The 24,287-nt window shown below is 40.3% G+C and overlaps 1 protein-coding gene across 3 annotated transcripts in view; it reads left to right on the forward strand.

Moving 5' to 3' along the window:
• Positions 1 to 24,287, forward strand: part of MET (MET proto-oncogene, receptor tyrosine kinase) — a 112,800-nt gene that overhangs the window by 75,841 nt on the left and 12,672 nt on the right. For all 3 annotated transcript variants that reach the window (XM_032221554.1, XM_032221553.1, XM_032221552.1), the window contains 4 exons: positions 1,352 to 1,451; positions 9,017 to 9,232; positions 18,853 to 18,999; positions 23,559 to 23,718. In XM_032221554.1, coding sequence (XP_032077445.1) covers positions 1,352 to 1,451; positions 9,017 to 9,232; positions 18,853 to 18,999; positions 23,559 to 23,718 — 623 coding nt within the window. The remainder of the gene's footprint in view (positions 1 to 1,351; positions 1,452 to 9,016; positions 9,233 to 18,852; positions 19,000 to 23,558; positions 23,719 to 24,287) is intronic.

The following is a 24,287-nucleotide window of genomic DNA, read 5'->3' on the forward strand; positions in this document are numbered from 1 at the left end:
ACTACCACACCAAACTTCCTTATAAGAATCTCATAGAAACAATTGTTGGTGGGGTGTTGTGACTCAGCAGAAACCTCCTGTGAGTTGTTTCGGGATGCAGGGCTGACCGACTCACAGGAGGGGATAATGAGCAGCTGTGGCTCATTAGGATCTTCTCCTGTGGATAAAAGACTGATGGTGCCACGCCCTAGTTGCAGAAGTCAACGTTCGTTCCATTCCATTCTGTTTCTGTTCTAGTCAACGTTCCCCGTTCGTGTTCATGATTCAGAGAAATCAACTTGGAAAAGTGGTTTGCTGTAAGAGGGTTTTTTTTTGCATTTGCTGCCTAACCTGTTGCCAAAGCATTTATCTGTGTTTATTTTGGGCTCGCAGCCAGCAAGAGCCAGGACTGATAAAAATATTCCTTTGAACATTCTGTCTGGCTATAGTTTTTGAACAGGCAAGGTGGGGGTCAGAACAGTGGGGTATCTTTCTGTTCCAGTTAAGCACAAATGGAGAAAGGCTCAGAGAAAAAAGGAAGATTTTGGGGCATTGTGACAAGGAAAAATTGCTTAGCGACTGTTCCAGTATCTTTTAGAAAAACAGTTGACATCTTGAACATTTAAACTCTTTTCAGATTGTCCCCACCCAAAAAATACCAGTGTATGGTAGCACTATAGTATTCCAGAAGCATCCTCTAAAATTGTTATTGCATTATCAAACAATTGTACAAAACATAATAAATTTAATGCATACTGATTTATACAGCTTGTTCCTCTCATGAGAGAAGAATAGTATTAAGCTTAGAATTCTTGATCTAAGAATTGTATTTGTTGCTGTAAATAGAATTCTGTTTGCTCTGATTCCTTGAAATGAAACATTGTTTGTTATTTTTTCTTTGCCACTCTGCTTATTACACTTTGGTCAACAAACTGCAGGATCTTTAAGTTCTGTTGTTTAGATTGCCTTTTGGTGGGAAATATGGTTGAGGTCTTTCTAAAATCTTTCACGTTACTAATCAGTTTGTTGTTATTTTTACAAAATTGGTGAAAGCTGTTGGGGCTTGGGTCAATAATGAACCTAAGATCCATCCAGGACTATGTTAAACTACTAGTCTTTGTTTAATGTGCATGTTTCCAAGCTTATAAAAATAATTACTACATATTAAGCCATTTTTTTTGATAGGAGATTCAGGAAAAAAAAACTCAAAAAAGGAAAAGAAAGAAAGGTTCAGGTGTTGTAATCATCTTTTTGCAAAATTAGTTTCATCCTGTAACTGCATACTTATGCATGCATACTTATTGAAATAAAATACCAATCGGTTTTCTGGAGTAATATTTACAATATTATTTCAATATTTTTATTTCATCAGCGGTGGAAGTACAATTACAGCTCAAGGGATAAATCTGAATTCAGCATTCTCTCCAAAGATGTTGGTAACAGTCCCAAAAATAGGCAAAAACTTCAGTGTGGTAAGTTCACAATATATCACAGCTGCAGACGTGATTTTCTGCTCATGCGCTAAATGGTTTTATTATTTTTATGGTTTTATTATTTATAGGCCGTGAGGGGACTCAGGGCGGCTTACAATATATAGGGAGGGGAGTACAAGAAATGTAGCTTTGCAGCATTTGTTATTAAAATAAAATGAAATGGTGAACACTTCTTTGTTTAACTGGATAAACATACAAGTAGGGATGACTTGATACAGGCAATAGAGGGAAGATAGGTGGTGGCAATGGAAGACCCTGCAGATTTCCTTAATCCCCTAATTCAAGGATAGGTGGATGGATAAACATATTGCACTGATTATGTTACCTAATTGGTAATGAAATATCTGCAAAGAAACAACCAAATTGTTGGTACTCAGGGAGTACCAAGGATCACACAGGATACAAATATTTTTTTTCTATTAGATAAACACACATTTAAAAGGAAAGCTGTATTAAGGGAAAGTTGAACGCAAGAGAAACCAAAATGGGCAACGTATATGAAATTAAGTTTTATTCCCTATTTTATAGTGTATGAATTTTATATTGGTATTTCACAAATTTTAAGAGGTATCCTAGAACTCCCTACCCAGCATGTCCACATCTCTTAAAATTGCAGAAGTAGAAGACTTGACTGCTTTAAACCAGATCCACAATAAATAAAAGACAGTATTTTTGTATTGTGCAGAATAGGGACATGCAGTCAGGGAAGGCAGGGGAGGCAGAGCCTCACCACTGTCATCATGAAAAGAAAAAAAATGTAAAAGGAAAAAGGCTGAGGTAGTTGCTGCCAGAGTCAAAGTGGATGACTCTGCTTAGTGCTTAACTGTAAAAAAGCCTCTAAAAAGTGCCCTCTACACGGGGCGGCAGGAGAATGAGGTGCCTCATTTAGTCTGACTTTATGATCACTCGAGCAGAGCTAAGCAAGGGTTAAAAGCCGAAAAATTCCTTATGTAGATGAGGCACGTCGTCCTCCTGCCTCCTGTAGAGGATGTTTTTTAAGGCTTTTTAGAGGCTCCGGGAGCAGCTAGCTCAGTCTGATCTCAGAGCTCATGCCTTTTTCGTTTTATTTTATTTTTTCTTTTCATGGTGGCAGGCAAGAGCAGAGTTGAAATCCTCTCTGAAACAACTGGAAAACGTCCGTGTGTGGGGTGGGGGGAGGAATTCAAAAAGTTTGATTGCATGCAGAGCCACGTTGCCTTTTCAAACACACACACACACACACACACACACACACACACACAGCTGGATAAAAGTATATAAGCCCAGCTTGACTGATTACAAGTTTGAAAAGGCAACGTAGCTCCACCTGCAATCAAAGGCTTGGATTGGAAGGCAGCAGGGGAATGGGGGGTGGTATGGCAGAGGAGCTGCTTTCAAGCCATTGGAAAATATATCCAATCCAACTTGTGGGTTTGTGTTTGTTTGAGAGTGAGTGAGAGAGAGAGGGATCCAACTTCTCTGTGTGCGTGTGTCTGTTTGAGAGAGGGGGGAGGGAGGGAGAGAGGGAGTAAGGAGGGGGAGGGAGAAGAAAAAGAATGAAGGAAAACTTATTTCGCAAAGGAGAAAAAATGCTGTCGCTTTAAATCGGAACTGAGCATTCCTGGCTGTGGAATTCTGGGAGTTGAAGTCCATAAGTCTAAAAAAATTTGAAACCCCTGTTTCAGTGGCTCACCAGCCATAAACCTCACTGCACGTCACTGGTGCAGAACATTATTTACTTACACAGAGGCCTTAATACAATAATTTTGATTAATAAAATAATATTATTAAATTGATCTAACTACCCAGCTTGTATACAGACATATATTCTAGTTAACACCATGAATGCAGACCTATACTCTAAACCAGTGGTCCCCAACCCCCGGTCCGCGGACCGGTGCCGGGCCGCGGAGTACCTGGCACCGGGCCGCGCAGCGGCCGGGGGCCATGATCCCTGCAGCTGGGCGCCGTGGCTCTCCTGCTGCGCCAGCCGCTCCTCTTCCAGCCGCTCGCCCAGCGCGCAAAGCTCCCGGCAGCGGCGCCACAGCTCCTCGAGGCGCCGGCGGCTCTCCTGGTTCTGCGCGCGCAGCTTGCGCAGGTCCTCTTGGCCCAGGCGGCCCCCTTCCAGCTCCTGCATCGCCCGCAACTCGGCCTCGTATCGCTCCAGGCTCTGCGCGCAGCTCCAGCTCACCACCAGCGCGTAGTCGGAGGCCAGCTGCCGCTTCTCGGAGCGCCCGGCCCGGAGGACGCGCGGGGCAGACAGCAGCGCGGCTGGCCGCTGCTTGCGCGCTTCCTGCAGCCCTTCGTGCTCGGCCAGGAGCTGCTCCAGCAGCGCCTCCAGAGCGGCGCAGTCGGCCCACAGCCCCTCCAGCTGCTGCCGCCGCCGGGCCAGCTCGGGCTCCAGGCGGCGGAGACGCAGCTCTCCAAGTTGCGCGCTCAGCCTCTCCAAGCTCTCCAACTCGTGGCGCAGCGCGTCCCACTCCAGCTCGCCTTGAGGTGATCTCAAAAAATAAGCTAGGTTGGATATGACTGTGATAAGATTTCCAGATGTTGACTTGGCTCAAGTCACCGGTTCCTTTTTCTTGCTGAATGAAAACTCCTGCATCATGGTTGTATGTAGGATGTATTTAGAAAAATTCAAGATGGGAACCATCTTGGTTTTTATGTGATGCAAATAAAAGAATAAATAGGCTTTTAATTTCATAGTCATGGCTATTACCTTGACATTTTCGATGTCACTCTGACACCCTTGTCCCAGATAATTTGGTGAATGGACAGAGAGGCTACCAGCTAGTAGTAGGCTGGCTTGAATGCACTTACTAAGAAAGGATTCACAGTGAATTCAATGAATAACATTTTTGGGTGATCATCAATCTGATGGGAGCTATATATCTATTGCAGCATTTACCTGCAAATTTAAAGGAAGTCCAGAAAGTGATTGCAATCTATTTGGCATATATTTACAAATACATATTGAAAATAATGCAACATTTAACATTTTCTGATCATGGTGCTGTCATTGGTGTACTATCCTGGTAATTAAAAATGGTGTCTGTAGAAGAATAAAAATGTGGTTGTGTGTTAACAAAAGAATAGAAACTATAAGCATATAATCTTCCATTCAAATAGTTAGAAATTAACTAGAAATAGTTAGTCCAGTTTACAAGCAACAGCCTGACGGTAGATCAGTTTACTGAAATATGGATTACTTAAAGGGGTACTCCGGGCTGGGAGTTTTTTTACACCCCCACCCCCACCCCTGCGCGCGCTCAGCGGGCCACGGTAAAATTATCACAGGCTGACTGGTCCGCGGCGATAAAAAGGTTGGGGACCACTGCTCTAAACTACAACACTAGTTGGAACCAGTTGAGTCAGGAAATACTTTAGTAAGCCTTGAGTTATAAAATTTTGTTATGCTTTTATTAGTCTATTGAACTTTTTGCAAGAAGAAGCTGTTTTTCTTTCAACAATATGCAATATGTAAGTTGCTGAAAACACATTTTAATATGAATTATGGGTATTAAATGGATACTGGGCTTTATAACTGTATTCTGTTTCTTGAAGCCCAAGTAACATATCTGAAGTATCACTTATGAGCAACAGTAAAAGATAGAGGTCATTTTCCTGTCCATTTTTATAAGCTTCCCAAAAGCCATTGTTGGGACAGTTGGAAAAAAATGGATTGATGGTATGATACAACAGGAATAGTTTTGTGCTTTTTGTTACTGTTAATAAATACATCAAGTCAGTAAGTGAAGATGGAAGCAATCCAGGAATTGTATACATACTTAACTGGATATAAATGCCAATGAATATTCATAGAGCTGGGGTTTTTTTTAGGAGTATGTACAGATGCATCTAAAGTTAGCAATGCTGTGAAAACGAACTACTGTTGCAAACAAAAATTAAATGCTATGTTTTGGCATGAGTACTGTTCATTGGTGTAGGTCCTTTATGATAATTCTGTTTAATAACCATATGAAAGAAAGGGATGAAATGATTTTTATTGCTCAATTTGTCTATTTGTCTGTGGGGTTCGGGAGAAAACCATTTTCTGCTGTGGCCCCTGCCCTTTGAAATAACTTCTAACACATCTGGCGTTCCTGAAGATCATTAAAACTATGCTGGTTGGTCTGCGGCATCAATAAGGATGTGCTAGGCTGGGGTTGGCTGAAGATCCCCAGTCCCATGTCACCTATTCTCTTGGTTTTTAGTTTTTTATCTCACCATTTTAATTGTTTTAACCGTTTGTATTATCTTTTTAAGCTTTTGTAAGCTGCACATAATTGCTGCAACAATGAAGATGGGCATAATCTAAATGTGATAGATGATTGATTGATTGATAGATAGATAGATAGATAGATAGATAGATAGATAGATAGATAGATAGAATAACTATAAAAAATATAGTTTGTCTTGGAGATTATAACAAGAAATAACCTGGCAAACTTATTTTCTACAAGTCTTTGAAAAGATAAATAATATGCACAAAATTAAGCAATAATAAGCATAGTAAATTCCTTGCTATATGTGGTTGCATTTAATTTCTCTGTCCAGAATAACAATATTGATTTTTTCCCCTTTTCTTGAAAAGTATGTGCATATGTGAGGGGGAAGGGAAAAAAACCTAGCACAAACAGGAAAAAAATGTGTTCAGATCACATTTTGCATGACTTGCAACCACACCATAGTGAAATCTAAGGGAGAAGATTTAATGTCTTCAAATAATTTGAAAAATATGTCAGCACAAAGATAATTTGAATGTATTTCAGTTTTGAAATAATGCATGCATAAAAGTATCTACAGACTGGATTTATATAGACAAATTCGTTGATCAAAGTATGTATGATTGGCACATCAAAAGATTTATCTGTGTTCAATTTAAATATTTTTAACAATAAACAAAAGAACAAAACAAAGATTTGAAATGTGTATATCTGAAATGGTTATGATAAATCTTGAGATAATGCTACTTTAGAAGATTACTTTGCATTATAAATAATAATACAAACTGCCCTCAGAACAATCTCAGATGCATGTCAACTGTGATGGTATGCTAACAGTATACCAGATGATCCTAATTTTCTAAACACTGGAATAGAAAGCTAATAAAAGAATAGTTCACAGATCATACTAAATTAAAACAAATTTACTTTGCACAACATGTGAGCCTTTCAATGTTTTAAATGCAACCATACCACTATTTTAAAAATAGAGGCTGTTATATACAAATGGAGCTACCATATATTTTTAGTTTTTTACCCTTACCTCTTGTTCACCATTTCCTGAGTATACCAATTGAATATGTTAATATTGATCTGATCCATAAATCCAAAAGTTCTTATTTATCTGGATATCTCTGACTTTATTTACACATTCTAATCTGTCTTTACCACAAGGTCATACTTAACAAACTAATACTAAATTAGAGTTAGGTGAGAAAAGAGCACACATTGATGCTAATTCCTAATAGCCTAAACTATTATGAATTGGTGTGATATGCAAATCATTTTAATGCATCAAAATTTGGAATTCTATTTCAAATATTTTAACTCAGGCATTGTAATGGTCTGGGCTCTATAACTTTTTATCTCTTTATCTGAGTCACGCACTTGATGGTACTCTTAAGTACATAGATCTTCTTCCAGTTTTATGTATATGTCACAAAGTTAAGAAAAATTAAATTAGTTATTGGAGTTTTAGATTTATAGGTTGTGTTTATATTCATTAATTCAGAGGTTGCATTATTGTTTCTGGGTCTTACAAGCCATGTGGGTTTTATGAAAAGGTTCCTTCTTCCATACAGTCTGCATTCTACTTGTGTTCAAAGGTGCAGGTGGTGGAAATAAAAATAATAATAATACTGAAATACAAATGAAACTTTTTTATTTAAAACAATTGTAAGCACTCAAATACATATTTCTATTTATTTTGTAAATACACATACTTAGTAATTATATATTATAGTAACAACATTTATAAAAATAACACTAAGTTAAAATGCATCCTAAAATAGGATGCATTTTAATTTAGGCTTAACTGGTTTGATTATCTATAAGGAAAAAATGAAACAATATACTATGTCATGAAAGTATCACATTTTTCAATTGTTTAAAACTAATTTCAAAGTCAAAATATTGTGTCAAATAACATAACAGTAGGGGCTCTACAAATGTGATTTACTGTGACCTTTCCAATCAGTCACATTGCATCATCACTAAAGAACATTATTAGATTTTTTTTTATCATTCTCTGAAAGCATGCTTTTCAGAGTCTAGGCAGATAAAGTAACGAGCTACAGATCCCATTCTTATAGATGACCACAAACTAGATTACAAATGCCACTGTTATTAATTTAAAAGACATTGGTTACTCTGCAGTAGATAAGATGTGTAATGAATTTGTATTAATGAAATGTAGTTTAGTATTATAGGTTTATTTTGCACTGTACAACTGCTTCTTTGTGTAATTATCCATTTTTGAATACCTTAAAAGATCAAAGAAAAATGTTTAAAATAGTTCTTATGAAAAATGAAAGAATTGCATCAGATCCTAACTAATTGCATATCAATCTTGCATGTATTAAGTTTTTATACTTTAATATACCTTATACTTGTTACATAAGATATTTAGAATATTTATAAAGCACAAAATGGTTTGCAATATTTCACCAAATGGATTAAAAGTCATCTGAAGAAAGTTATTTAGTTTAATCCATTTTTTTAGAGTAAGACACTTTTAGATTGCCATTTGGTTAAATGTGTTAAATTAGTAAAAGATAATAAGATAAATAAACAACAAGTAAGGATTGAAAATTGGTGATTTTCTACATATGTCTAAACTACAACTTCAGACATACTTTACTATGCGTCACGGTATCTAGAGTAATTGGGAGTTGTATACCAGCAACATCTGGAGAGCAACTATCATTATACTGGAACTAAAAGATTCTTGAAAGAAGGCAGTCCAGATTTATGTTCAATTTCTTCAGAATATGTTTCAATGTTGAATATTTGATACTCTCTCTTCGTTAAGATTTTCTTGCAAATTTCTTTTTCAAGACAGCATCTACATTTTAAAAATAAATAAAATCATTCTACATTTAAATATGATTATTTCTGCTAGACCTTTGTTTTTTTAAGTGGAAATAGAACTTCCTCTGTACTTTGAGTTGAGTAATGTCTTATAGCTGCATAAATAATTTTCTGTAGGAACAAATTATCTCAGATCTCTAAATGTAGACCTGTATTAAATTGAGGAAAATGGGGAAATCAAAATTAAAAAAAACAGTATGCATTGACGTTATACATATGTCGATTTGGATTTTAAATAAGTAAACAAAGATTAATTTATAATTCATCATCTATCAGTGAAACATAGAATTTATCTCTTCCTGCTTATGATTCTATTGTCAGCATAAGTAGCCATTCAATATAATTTTCAATGCTCATGCACTTTAAGAAAATATAACTGCAGTGTGATTACAACAAAAAGATAAAACTTCATATAAAATGTTTTAGACATAATATTAGCAGATACATCTACTTAATTTGTTTTTCTTACAGGCATGTGACCGTCGTTCAGATTCTGAAATAATCTGTTGTACAACTCCTTCACTGAAAGCCTATGAGCTGATGCTGCCTTTTGTGTCAAAAGTGTTTTTCATTTTTGATGGTGTCACTTCATCTGGTTTTAATTTTGATTATGTGAATGACCCTGACTTTACCATTTCTGAAACACCATTGTTGATTTCCAAGGGAAGTCAGAATGTAATAATTAAGGTAAGGTTTTATATAACATACGTGCTTTTACCTTGGTGATTATCTTGGCCATTATGGAGGCATTACATTATTAATGGCCTATCTAGCTGAACAGATACTATGTTATACAAAAACTGTGATAATGATTTTAAGCAGATTTGAAAATGACAGATTGCTGAATAGTTTTTAATCTCAGAAGGTAAAAGATGGTTGGGTACTAAGCTAAATAAAAGATGAACTTTACTACACATACATTAAGAAAACATGTTTTCCCTTTCTCTTAGTACAAAATATGCAGTTTGTCATTTCAGTTGGTAATAACCTATTTTTAAAATAATTTAAAGTATCAGTTTTATGCTTTGATACTTTAGAGTGTACATGATATAGTTGTGAAGTTAGTAACCCTGAGCAACTTCCCATAATAGTAAAAAACAAACAGGAGAATATCATTTCAGACTAACAAATTGTATCAAAAACTATAAAATTTTCTGAACAGCAGCTTTCTGCATCAAATATTTGGAGTGAATAATTTAATATGGAATTTAAATTTTGATAAAGTGGAGGAAAATGAGAACAAGATGGTTACACATATGCAGATTTCACGTACCTTATCACATAACACTTATAACATGTTAAAAATGCAAACATGAAGATTGTCTGAAATAGCAATAGCACTTACCCTTATATACCACTTTACAGTGATTTACAGCCCTCTCTAAATGGTTTACAGAGTCAGCATATTTCCCCCTTTTTGGGTCCTCATTTTACCCACCTCAGAAGGATGGAAGGCTGAGTCAATCTTGAGCCTGGTGAGATTTGAACTGCCAAATTGCAGGCAGACGGCAGTCACCAGAAGTAGCCTGCAGTACTGCACTCTAACCACTGTGCCACCGTGGCTCATATCCAAAATCCTTTGATGCATGCAATTTCAGAAATCTCTTGTTCGTTTGTGCTGGTGAAATTTCTGGAAGAACCTTTGAGATTTGTAGTGGAGTGTTCTGGGAGGTTAAAATCCTTGGCGATTACTTTATCCTTCTTTTCCGCCTGATATCAAATCCAGAGGGGCGTTGTTGCCTGGTAATAGTATATATCACATTAGAGGAAGAGCAGGTGAAGGGACCCCGAATCTTGTGTGTAAAGTTACTAAAGTCTGTGAAGAAGTTGTTTTTGTAAATCTGAACATGTGGATTTATTGCAAGATCTGGTTTCCATGTTAGCATTCTCTTCCTTTTGTTTCTGGTTGCTTGTGGGAACTAGTCCAGGATGAATAGTTTGTTCTTTTGCAAATAGTGGGCCTTGTACATGGTGTCTGAGATACCACAGCATATTTCTACAGTGATTTATAGCTTATTAACAATATGTTTGAATGGTTGAACTGTGAGTTGAAAGTGACAGTCAGTAATATTATGTTGTTTGGTTTCTGTGGCCTGTCTTTTAATAGGTTCTCCCATGGAATTGATTTCTCTGTGGTGATAAGTCTGTTGATCTCATTGGATGGGAAGTGTGTGTGCGTGTGTATATGTATGTGTGTATGTGTATGTATACGTATATGTATATATGTTTTTGTAGATTTTCACAGGTGTAGGTATGCTGGTCTTGTTGAATTCGGGTCTTTTCACATGTAAGATTGAGATTGTCTTGGCAATGTTTCGGCGAGGTCTTACTCGCCATCTTCAGGCTGGGTTTTGGGCTTAAAGCATGGTCGGAGCTGCCGTCTTTCTATAAATCTTGGTGCTGGCTGTGTGCCTGTTGTTTCGTGTTGTAACTGTATATATATACTTCATTCAGCCTGCTGGCTGGGAATTTGGAGAGGAGCCTGAGGGAAAGAATAGGAGAGGATAGGTGGGGCTTCTGTGGGGCAAACCTGAGGAAGAAAAGTGGATAGGAGAGGATAGGGGAGGGTTCTGTGGGGCCAGGCTGAGGGAGACAAGGGGGTTCCACCACAAAACCGCGGACGACAAAATCGCGCTTGACGAAAGCGTGTATGTGATGTCATCACAGCGCGACGAAAACATCGCGCTGTGATCGATAAATGTAAAAATAAAGCGAAAACCTTACCCTAACCCCCCCAAACCTAACCCTAAACCTAACCCTTAACCTAACCCTAAATCTAACCCTAAACCTAACCCTTAACCTAACGCTAAACCTAACGCTAACCCTTAACCTAACGCTAAACGTAACCCTAACGCTCTAAACCTAACCCTAACCCTTAACCTAACCCTAAACCTAACCCTTACCTTTATGTGAATCGGCTTGCTTTAATTTTATTTTTATTTCAATTTTTAATTTTTTTCGTCGCACTGTGATGACGTCAAATGCGCGCTTTCGTCGAGCGCGCTTTTGTGGACCGCGGTTTTGACGGGTCACGGACAAGAGGATAGGAGAGGAAGAGAGGCTTCTGTAGGGCAAGCCTGAAGGAGAAAAGGTGATAGGAGAAATTGATGGTAACTATTCATTCATTTTCAAGCTGTAAGTGTCGATTTATCAAGCCCGATCATATAGTTTCATGGCAGAGCATGGGGTATTCAGTTAGTTTAACATAACATCAACGAAGAAATGCACTCAGTGGGTTAAGTTGAAAGTTGAAGGTCGGGTGAAGTTGTTCAAGCCTTTTATAAAATTTGATGAGAGATTCTTTTCCAGGACTCCAGATGGTGGAAATTTCATCAGTAAATCTCATAAACAAGAGGAGTTCCAAATAAGAATTGAGAAAGCATTGTTCAAAAAAAATGTTGGGATATTGTAAGATATGTGTGTCCATAGCTGTGCATTGATTTTAAAACATACAGCATGTTCCAGAGCTCCAATTGGTGAAATGAATTTTCAAATAAGTACAAATACTCAAGTTTACACGCTTCATGATCATGCTTTGTTATGTTGTCATTAAGCAAACACAGCACAAAATTAAGTGATCACTTAATTCAATGTTCAAAAAGTTCTTACCAAAAGAGTTTTTGAACTGTTTTTTAATTAGTGCCAGAACAGAAAAGCTTTTATTTGCAGTAACTAATGGGGCACATTTTGCTTCCAATAAATAAATACATGCAAATTAAAAGTGAGTTCAAGAAAAACTACTTAAATAGTTACATATGTGTGCCTATATATTTATTCAGATACTTTAAAACTTATTTGTAAATACAGTCAATGTTAAAATAATTTAAGAGGTTTTAAAAACATCCTCTGAAAACATGTAACAGGGAGCAACTAAAACTCATAGGACAAATTGTGAACCTGGTTGAAGAGTTTTGTTACAGACATTTCAGTTAGAAGCAGCAATCAACATTCTCCTCCTTGTGCCTGCCAAATGAGTATTATTTCAGAGTTGGTCCCTGAAGTTTCATATAGATGCAAAATAAAAACTCAGTTGAAAGGGATGTACCCCTAATCATTCCAATCCATTATCTCATCAAGGCAATTCTTGAGTCTCCCCTCTGTCCTCCACCTATGCCATTAATTTCTTTGGATGTTGAGAGATAACCTTCCCTCTTGATTTTATTTCATTAACTTGGAATGGAAATGTGAAATTGTAGGTCACACACTTTTTTTGCTTTTTGGTAAACATATTTTGGAATGCACCGATAACATTGGCTGAGGGGTGAAAGCTTAACCCCTCAGAGAGGGCCCGCAACTTGGGTGTCCTCCTGGATCCGCAGCTGACTTTAGAACATCATTTGTCAGCTGTGACCAGGGGGGCTTTTGCCCAGGTTTGCCTGGTGCACCAGTTGCGACCCTATCTGCACCGGGAGGCAGTTCAAATGGTCACTCATGCCCTCGTCACCTCAAGGCTCAATTACTGCAATGCACTCTACATGGGGCTGCCCTTGAAGAGTGTTCGGAGACTGCAGTTGGTCCAGAATGCAGCTGCGTGAGCGATATCGGGTGTACCTATCCTCCGCGAGCTGCACTGGCTCCCTATTAGTCTCCGGGCGTGCTACAAAGTGCTGGTGATTACCTTTAAAGCCCTACATGGCATTGGACCTGGATATCTGAGAGACCGTCTCCTGCTACACACCTCCCAACGTCCAATAAGAACCCACAGGCTAGGTCTCCTCCGGGTGCCATCGACTGGACAATGCCGACTGGCGACCACTGGGGGAGAGCCTTTTCTGTAGCTGCTCCGGTTCTATGGAACGAGCTACCAGCAGAGATCCGGACCCTTCCCACCCTCGTGGCCTTCCAAAAAGCCACCAAAACCTGGCTGTTCCGACAGGCCTGGGGTTGCTGATTTTCAAATCAGGTTCAACCCCCAGTAAAACCGAATATATGTTGTGTTTTTTAAATTGTTTGTATTGTTTGTATTCTCCCCCTGTGTGTTATTTTATTTCATTTCGTATTTATAAGCCGCCCAGAGTCCCCTGGGATTGGGCGGCATATAAACTCATTAAATTGCGAATTGGCTCTGAAACATGTAGCAAATTAAAGTTCCTTTGCATAGCGCTTTAAAGAGTTTTTCTAAATTACAATCCCTGTCAAATAATCATTAATTTATACAGGTAGTTTTCATCTTATGGCCACAACTGGAACAAAAAAATAAGGTGGCTGTTAAAGTTTGTGCCCAATTTTACCACCTTTTCAAATAATGTAGCCGTTGAACTAATCCAGCTTCCCCCATTGACTTTGCTTGTCGTAAGCCAGCTTGGGAGGTCACAAATGGCAATCATATCACACTGGGACATTGCCACCATTGCAAATACATGCCAGTCTCAGATCCACCAGCTTCCTTACCTCCAGAAATTTCCCTCCCAAAATGCAATTGTAGATGTTACCTTTCAGCAAATATGTATGTAACCTATGTGTAGTTCCCTAAAACATGATTATATATGCATAAGATTTCCAGAGACTTACAAAATAACTGTAACTCCCAAACAAACAATTACCAAACATTAAATATTTGCGTGGGAGCTGGTGTTCCTGGTGAAAGGGAAGCGCTTTGTCGTACAGGGGCTGGGGTCATCCCCAGTGAAAGGGACGCACTTGTGAGCTGCTGAAATGTGGTCAGCCTGTGGGGCAAGACGGGACTGTCTTTCCTCACAGGGTGACTGCATTGCAGCCTGGTGGCCACCACAAAGTTGTTGTAGATCAGTGCACAGTAGAGCTCCAGCAGCAGCGACGTGCCCACTACCAGCACCTCAACTGCCTCCATGGCCCGCTTGCCAGCCAGACCATGAGTGCTTTCCTTTCACCCGCTGTATCCTACCCCACTTCCTGTCCCTTTGCGGGAAAGCCACAGCCACCGACAGTACTGCCACAGTTTCCCTCCCCTCGTCCCTTTGAGGGAGGAAAGAAGGAAGGAGATGAGAAGGAGGGAGGCAGGGAAGGAAGGAAGGAGATGAGAAGGAGGGAGGCAGGGAAGGAGGGAGGGGGAGGAAGGAGGGAGAGAGGGACATTGGAATGAGGGAAGGAGGGTCTGAGGAAAGCCCTGCCTTATCACTTGGCCACTAGCAGCCCTGCTGCCCTTTTGCCATACTCTTGCCCCCTCTTCCTTGCCTCTCCTGGTGGTTTTCCATCTTATCTCTGAGTATGCTTTGCTTACAAATACAGGTCTCCTCATGTAGAGAAGGAGTGGGCCTGACCCATGCACTTTGCCCTCCCGCACCCACCATGAGCAACTTGGCCAAGGAGAGCGAGCACAGCAGCAGCAGCCTCGAAGAGATAGGCGTGGCTGGATGCTTCCTCAGGGAAGCGAGGCCTGGCTGGCCTGTGAGGTTTTCATGCCCGGGGAACTGGGCTAGGCACTTGCCCTCTGTCCAGGGATCCAGGCAGCCTGTACCACCATTTGAGGGTCTTCTGCATGGCCTGAGAGGGATGGTGAAGCTTTAGCATTTGCCTTGGTCTCACCTTCCTCCATTGGAGACTTCTGATTCCCCCCTCCCAGCCTTGCCTCCCCCCCCCCCCCCAGAGGCAGAGAATGAAGCTGCTGTGCATGGAAGCACGGAGGAGAAAATTTGCTGGAAGCAGTCCAACTTCTGCCTTGACAGATGTCTGGAGAGGAGGAATGGGTGGTGTCGGAACTGCATGAGGGAAGACGACCACATCAAGCCAGCATCCTTACTGCACACAATTGGCAGTGGGGATTCCCTTTTGAGAAGGGCCAGCCTCCCTTGTGCAGGACCAGGGACCACTGATTCCCTGCCTCTTCCTCTGGTTCTCCAGAGATCTGTTAAGGCAGAAGTTGGACTTGGAGGCAACTGCTTCCTGCAGACTTTCTCTTCCACACTTCCACGTGCAGCAGCTTTGCCCCTCACCTCCTGCTTTGCTGGGAGGGAGCACTGGACAGGGAAATGCCAATGATGTCTGTGATTGGGAGAAGAGTGTCTCCTTTGGCATGCTGTGCACGCACATACCATTCCAAGGTTAGAGACTTTTATCCACATCTCTATCATGGCCCCATCGGAGTCTGAGTCTGAGGTGGAGGATGAGACAGACCTCGGAGAAATGACCAGAGGAGGAGGAAGAGGCATTCCTGCGTCCCTCAGCTTGGGAAGAGTTGTCAGTTAGGGAGAGGGTGCACAGGAGGACAAGCCAAGGGAGGGGGGAGGGCAGGGCAGGGCAGGCACATGAGCAAAGGAGCTTCGGCAACAAGCAGTTACCTCCCCTCTATTCCCCCAGCACAGGAGGTGGGATCAGCACAGGGCAACCTGATGACTCGGGAAGAGGGCACCCTGCCCTTCTTCCCCTGGGGAATGAGATTTAAAGAGATCCTGTTGGGCAGGGCATTTGTTGGGAACAATTGTTGAATCTGTGGAGCCTCACGTGCAGTTTCTGACATCTGGATTTTGTTGTGCTTTGTCTTGTGTGCCTTGCCCTATTTGCCTGCCTCGTTGGAGTACTTTCCTTGTTTGCTGCCTTGCTAACTTTGCTTACTAGTCTACTTGTCTTGGTTGCTAACTTTGCTTGCTGGACTACTTGCAGCCAGAGGCAGTCGGAGGTGCGTGTGAGAGCTTTGCTCCAGGACTTGCAGTAAATGTGGGGATGTTTGGGGGAAAGTTGGAGCAATAAAGTGGAGTTAAAACTGTTCTCTGGCTGTGTTCCTTCAGTTCCTCGCACGTGGTTGTCATAATCTGAGCTTGCATAATCATACCTGGATTTGGGGAGAAGGCCCTTTCCTTCCTCTGTGGATAAAAGTCCCCAAACTTTGAATGTGGTGTGTGTGTGCATGTGTGCATGCACCTGGCTGCCAGCAGTTTGGGGAGACACGCTTATGGGGCATGGAATTGTCCCCATGTCAAGTTAGCCAGTGCGACATATTCCATCCCAACCCCAGCCGTCCTGAGTCAACTGTGCTCAGTGAGCGGTGTTGAGCCGGCCACCTCAACACAACCACGTCTACCTAGTTGCATCTACCTGGCTGTTACCGCCAAGTCACGCCTACCCAGCCACACCCACCTGACCTCTGTGAGTTGTCCTAGTCTTACATGCAACTGGCCCTTTGAGGGCAACCATAATGCTGATGCGGCCCTCAATGAAATTGAGTTTGACACCCCTGACTTAGTACAGGAGTCCTCGACTTACAACAGATCATTTAGTGACTATTCAAAGTTACAACAGCACTGGAAAAAAATGACTTATGACCATTTTTCACACTTATGACTCTTGTAGCATCCCTCTGGTCACGTGATTTACATTTGGATCGTTGAGAACTGGTTCATATGTATGACTATTGCTGTGTCTCAGCGTCATGTGATCACCTTCTGTGACTTTCTGGCAGGTGAAGTCAATGAGAAAGCCCAGGTTCACTTAATGGAACGTGATGAACCGGGGTCTTGAAGCCATTAGGGACTGGATGAGGACTAACAAGCTTGTACTCAACCCGGAAAAGACCGAGTGGCTGTTGTGCTTCCCTCCCAATAATTTGGCTAGTGTTCCATCACTCAGGCTGGGGGGCCAAATATTATACCCCTCAGACAGGGTTCGCAACTTGGGAGTCCTCCTGGACCCACAGCTGACCTTTGATCACCATCTGTCGGCTGTGACCAGGGGGGCATTTGCCCAGGTTCGCCTGGTGCGCCAGTTGCGACCCTACCTGAACCGGGAGGCTCTCACAACAGTCACTCGTGCCCTTGTAACCTCTAGGCTGGAATACTGCAACGTGCTCTACATGGGGCTACCCTTGAAGAGCATCCGGCGACTTCAGCTAGTACAGAATGCGGCCGCGCGAGTGATTGTGGGTGCACCTCGGTTCGCCCACATAACACCTATCCTCCGCGAGCTGTGCTGGCTACCTGTTGATCTCCGGGTGCGCTTCAAGGTGCTACTTACCACCCATAAAGCCCTCCATGGTAGTGGATCTGGGTACTTGAGAGACCGCCTCCTGCCAATTACCTCCCTGCGACCTATTAGATCACACAGATTAGGCCTCCTCCGAGTTCCATCCGCCAGTCAGTGTCGACTGGCAACTACGCGGAGGAGAGCCTTTTCAGTAGTAGCTCCGACCCTTTGGAACGATCTCCCCGTGGAGATTCGTACCCTCACCACCCTCCAGACCTTCCGCACAGCCCTCAAGATCTGGATATCCCGTCAGGCCTGGGGTTAAAGATTATAATCCGTCCCCTCCCGAATGATGAATGTTGCTTCTATTTTTAATTACGTACTGTTTTTATATGTCATTGTGTGTACTCCCTTCCCTATACGTTGTCAGCCGCCCTGAGTCCCCTCAGGGAAAAGGGCGGCCTATAAATAAATTTATCTATATCTTTATCTATATCTAATAAATGTGGCAAGAAAAGTCATAAAATGGAGTAAAACTCACAACAAACTTCTTACTTAGCAACATAAATTTTGGGCTCAATCGTCATAACTTCGAGACCGCCTACTGCCACATACCTCCCAGTGGCCGGTAAGATCCCACAGATTGGGCCTCCTTCAGATGCCGTCAGCCAGACAGTGTCAGCTGGCAGGCCTCCGGAGGAGAGCCTTCTCTGTGGCTGCTCCGACTCTCTGGAATCAGCTACCCCCAGAGATCCGGACCATACCCACTCTCATGGCCTTCAGGAAACCTGTAAAAACCTGGCTGTTCCGGCAGGCCTGGGGCTATTGACCTCATTGTTGAGGTCCAGCCCCGGTTAGAATGAATGCATGTGGTTTTGTGATTTTAAACTGTCTTTTTTCTTATTTTTTTCCCTTTCTCTTTTTCTTCTTTTGTAAGCCGCCCGGTGTCCTTCGGGATTGGGCGGCATATAAATTTTAATAAATAAATAAATAAATAAATAAATAAATAAATAAATAAATAAATAAATAAGTCAACTTGAGGACTACCTGTATGTCTGTAAATAATTTAGTTTTATTCCCATTGAACTCCATTCAATCACAGTGACAGGCAACAAATTGTTAACTTATTTAGACATTCTTAAGCTTCTCTTAAGCTAACTTTGATTTGAGTAATAAATAATTATTGGGGGATTTTAGGAAGCAAATTTAGTGTCTGTCTGTAATTATTTCAAATGTGAAATGTTTCTGCTTGAATCATTGGCTAACTTTTAGAGACCAAGTAACCTTGTTTAATCTATTGTAATGGCCACTAAGAAATGGCATTTCTTATGGCATTTTTTTAACTATGGAAAGAATAAATACAATCTAGTGTTCATTCTGCCTTTTGTTTTACTACTTCTCTCTTTACGTTTAATTAATGTAACTTTTTTTAGGGAAGTAACATTGACTCTGAAGCTGTTAAAGGCGAAGTATTAAAAGTTGGAAACAAGAGTTGTGAGAACATCACCTTGAAGTTGCAGTCTGTTTCTTGTACCATTCCTAAGGAGCTGCTCAAAACCAACCATGAATTAAATATAGTGGTAGGATATTTATCTTAATATTGCATATATGATTCAGCTTTAAATGTCACAATTTTTACTAACAATCCCTACTGCTCTGCATTTCTAGATGGTTTTATATGTTCACTCTGTCTTTGGTTTATGTATTAAGTGAGTAGCAGCAACATTTGGGAGTACGTAGCTTTTGCATTCGTACCTGGTTTTAACCAATCATTTGGTTCATATTGTATTTCTGCATTTCTTTTTCAAATATATAATTTTAGTTATTATTAATTATATTTTTTCTATTTTCTTAGTATTTTTAACAATTGAACACTTTCACAATCTTATAGGAAAATATTTCCCCATATGACAACATCATATTTCAGCTAAAGATATGAATTGCAAATTTGTCTGCAATTCAGAATCAAATTTGCAACCATAACTTGGCATTTTAAATTGTTGATAAAGTTTGAGCTTGGCTTTTAATAATCCTTATTATTTCCATAATTCTTTCTCTCTATATACATATTTCAAAAAGAAAGGTAGAAATACAGTATGCCATACAGTTTAATTCTCCAAATATTTTCTTGATGAAAGATTTGCTTTTGTTAGCTAAGCACCCTCCTTGATTAGATCATGGTTACATTTACGCTACCAATATTGAAAGACAAATCTTCCAATATTGAAAGAGGTGATTTACAAGGGTGTGTGTGTATTTGAAATATTAGATATATGTATCAAAGTGAATATGAAGCATGCCAAACTGAATACCTTAGGAATAAGTGAATATAGATGAATTGGAATGGAACAATTAATTTCAGATTATTATAAATTATTCATGGCATGTCTATACAATGGAATAGAGTGGGAGTAATATTCAATAAAATATACTAAGTACTGTATGAGCTTGATTATAACCTAGTAAACAATAGGATTTTAACTGTTAAAAGTAATGGAGATCCAGGAAGAATCAGTACAAAGCTGTGCATCTATTAGGAATCACAGAATTGTAGATCTAAAAGGGAGATCTTCTAGTCCAACTGCCTGCCCAATTATTGCATCCTGGGCAAATTGCAGTCCAGTCTCTTTTTGAAGATCTACAGTGATGGAACATCCCTAACTCTGGGAGGCAACTGTTCCATTGATTAATTATTCTAACTTTCAATAAATGTTTCCTTAGTTCCAGCTTGGGTCTCTTTTTAATCAGCTTTCACCCTTTACTTATTGTCTTGCCCTCAGGTGCTTTGTGGAATAAGTCAACCCTCTTATACCTGTGACAGCCCAAAACACTGGAAGACAGTTCTTATGTTACTCCTAGTCCTTCTCTTCATTGTCCTAGAGCTAAACATATCTAATTCCTTAACCATACAGTTTAGCCTCTAGATCAGGGGTATAAAACTCAAGGCCCATGGGTCAGATCCCCATGGTGCCAGCCTGGAAATAGCAAAGAACCAGCCCATGGTGCCTCTGGCAGCCAAAAAGGGGCATGGGGAAGTGTGCGCCCATGCTCCGTTTTTTGCCTGGATGGCCTCCTGCCACACTGCTGGCCAAAACAGGGTGCAATGGGGCCACATGAGGCCCCTGCACCCCATTATTGGCCTGGATGGCTTCCTGCAGCACCAAAATGGGCCAGTAGCGTGCTGCAGGAGGTGTCCATCCCATCTCACACCAGCCCGCGGAGAACTACAATGCTGATCCTCAAAGAACTCCAGTTTGACACCCCTTTTCATCCCTTATCATCTTTGTCGCTCTTCTCTACACCCTTTCTAGGATCTCTAGGATCTATTTTTGATGCTATTGATGCAGTCTAGGATTCCAATAGCTTTTTTGGGCAGCGGCAGTACACTATTGGCTCATATTTAAGTAATGGTCCACTAGGATACCTAGATCCCTCTCACAGTTACTACTATCAACTCAACTGCCACCTATTTTGTATTTGTACATTTGGGGTTTTTTTCCTGCCTAAGTTCAGGACCTTACTTTTCTCCCTACTGAACTGCATCTTGTTGGATAGGGCCCAACGCTGAAGTCTTTCAAGATCCTTCCGAGTCTTGTGTCTATTTCTCAAAGTGTTGGCAATTCTCCCCAGTTTGGTGTCTGCAAAATTGATGAGTGTCCCTTCTATCCCCTCATGTAGATCATTTATCAAAATGTTGAAGAGCACTTGGCTCAAGACAAAACCTTGAGATACGCTGTGCCATGCTTCCTTCTATGTAGATATAGTTCCATTAAGACTATATGCTAAGTATGGTTGATCAATCAACTGTGAATCCATCTGGTGATGCTCCTGTCTATCCCACATTGTTCTAGCTTACCAAAAAATAGCCTGTGGTTTACTTTGTCAAATGTCTTACTGAAGTCCAAGTAAAGTATATCCACAGCCTTTTTCTGATCCACTAATTTAGTCATTTTATCAAAGAAGGCAGAAAAGTTTGCCTGACATGTTTTGTTTTTAACAAACCCATGTTGGCTTCTAGTGGTTGCTCATTTCTAAGTGCTCACAAATCTCTTGCTTGATTATTTTTTCCAGAATTTTCCCAAGTAATGATGTCAGGCTGATTAATCCCTAGTTTCCTGGATTCACTTTTCCCCTTCCTGAATATTGGAATAACATCAGTTCTTTTCTAATTCTTGGCAGTTCCTCCCTTCTCCAGGAACTCTGAAAGATTTTGTTCAGTGGTTCCGAGATCACATCAGCCAGCATTTTCAATATTTTGGGATGTAAATCATCTGGTCTGGCAGTTTGAACTTGTCTAAAAGGACACAATGATAGAATAAATTATATAGAAAATTGCAAGAAACATTAAATGCAATACTAGGAATGGTATAGAATTGTTCTTGGATTATCTTAATTGCAAAATGGCAAAATTCTGGAGGAACCTCTGTTTACAAGATGATTTGATTATGTCATGTTACTGCCCACATAACTCAAGCACATATTTTTCTAGGATTGTGCATCTTCTGTAAGGTTCTGCCAACAGAATACTACAACAAGCACATACTTTAGATAGGAAGCATCTTTCCCACTTCAGATACTAATACTGCACACTTCTAACAAAGAATAGTTCAAAGCAATGGCTTTTTGTGATAAAAGAGACTGCAGAGACTGGCAATGACAAAGCATGAGCACGCAGCCTTTCAATTGTGGCTATGGAGACAGTATGAACACCTTGGACTATATATATGAATGCAAGCAGATGGTGGAAAGTGTTTGGTAAGGTTTAGAGAAGTAAAAAAAAAAGAAGATAATGGATCAGGTAGATTGCTGACATCAAAGATATTATTGGTATGTCTTTGGAAGAGTTACAAGTTACAAGTAAAAATAATTCAGAATGGAAAAATATTTCTTCATATAATTGGCAGGAACTGAATCCAACTTGATAACAATTAACTAAATTTCAGTAATTACTGTATAAATCTGATAGCATATTTTTACCAACAACAGAACAAATGATTGACGATACCAGAAGGTCTATTATTGTAATCATAAGAAATGTTATAAGCTATTGCAAAGCGTAGAGCATGGCATAGTTTAAAATTAATCAGTAACTTCTTACCGAAATGATCACATTGTTAATTTGGTGAGCTACCTGTTCTGACCCCCCTTGTCCCACACCAACACACACTCCAAGCCAAAGATAAGTTACGGCATTTAATTAACAGACAGACAGGTCCTTGGCAGCAAACCGGCACAGGCAAGCTTGGGCAGCAATCTAGCACAGATAAGGCTTGGCAGCAATCCAGCCTTCCAAGCTCACCATAATGTTCTCCAACATTAGTTCCTGCGTTGACTTCTGCAAGAGGGACGTGTGCGCAAGCAGTCTTTTTATAGTCTGGAGAGGAGCCTAATGACCACGAGCAGAGTGCAATTACCTCCTGTACTTGCGCAACTGTTCCTAATGCCTATTAGCTCTTCGATGCCAGGCATCTAGGAACAACTCACTACTGGCGTCCGGATCATTCTCCCTTGTCTCCTCCCCACTGGTCCAAGGCTCAGGCGCTTCCTGGTGGCCAACCAGCCTCTCTACGCCCTGCTTGGAGTCGGAACCCTGTCCAGGGTCCTCCACATTCTCCAGAGCTGACTCATAGGGTCCCTCGCTATCAGAGTCTGGTGGCAGCTCCAACGGCTCCTGCTGGGCCACAACATCTACCTATAAAGCAAATAAATCAATCTGAAAAGTTACACTGATAACTGAATAAACATTTAGACTTTTTTTCTTATCTCCAGAATTGAGCAAAACTTCTGAATAAGTTCTATTACTCAATGAACATATTGCATGCTGCATTATTCTTTGCTAAGCAAGGAATCATTGAGCCAGCAGACAAAGGCAGATGCAAATACTCTTCCTCATCCTCCTCATCATTTTTGCTTCCTTACTAATTGGACATTTTTCCTGGGTCAGAATAAGAGCTACTGATAGTAAAAATAAAGCAAGTAGAATTTGGAGTGGATGTGTGATAAAATGTGTTATTATTGCGGAAGCCTTCTATGTGTATGAACTTCCACAATTAAATTATGCTGATTTTTGTCATTGTTGCTACATATATATGTATGTTTTAGTACATTTTAGAGCTTTTAAAATCTTTCTTTCTTTCAGTGGAAAAAAGAAATTTCATCAACAGTTATTGGGAAAGTAATGATTCAACCAGACTCAAATTTCACAGGACTCATTGCAGGCATTGTTGCAACAACATTTTTTCTCTTGCTGCTAGCGTTTGGATTTCTCTTTTGGAGAAAAAAGAGAAAGCAAATCAAAGGTGATGATCATTAATACTTTTTACTGTATTTCAATAAAATCTCTTTTTAGTTCCTGGAGTTTATTTAAAACTTTGCAGTAATTCTTGCTCAGCTAAAATATATTCCATGATGTAAGAGGGTTAACCAAATCCTCGCTTTTTAAGAGTGTTGAAGAAGTATAAATGATAAGGCTCTCTTTAGCAAATGAAAATGCTTTCCTAACAAAAAGATTTGCAGAAAAAATGTGCTCCATACTACTTTGTATCTGTCTCCCCTACAAAAGATACAGGACAGATTACCTGAGCCTTATACTGAGTTTCTCAGGGAAGGAATTGGAACAGGTAATACAGATAGGCATGTGGATGTTGGTGTCAGTGCTGTTTTCTTGAATTAATAAAAGCCTTTAACAAAATTCTTCATCAAAAGTTCTTGACTCATGCTTTTATAGATTATTAATTGGTTAAAAAAACCAAAAAATAAAAAGTAGGAATAAGAAAGCATTATTCAGAATGGAGGGTAGAAAGAAGTACAGTTGCTGAAGTATTTGTGTTCAGACCATTTAACTTGTAACTTTAACATGACCTTAACT

The sequence above is a fragment of the Thamnophis elegans genome, chromosome 7 (genome assembly GCF_009769535.1).
Source record: "Thamnophis elegans isolate rThaEle1 chromosome 7, rThaEle1.pri, whole genome shotgun sequence".
NCBI lineage: Eukaryota > Metazoa > Chordata > Lepidosauria > Squamata > Colubridae > Thamnophis > Thamnophis elegans.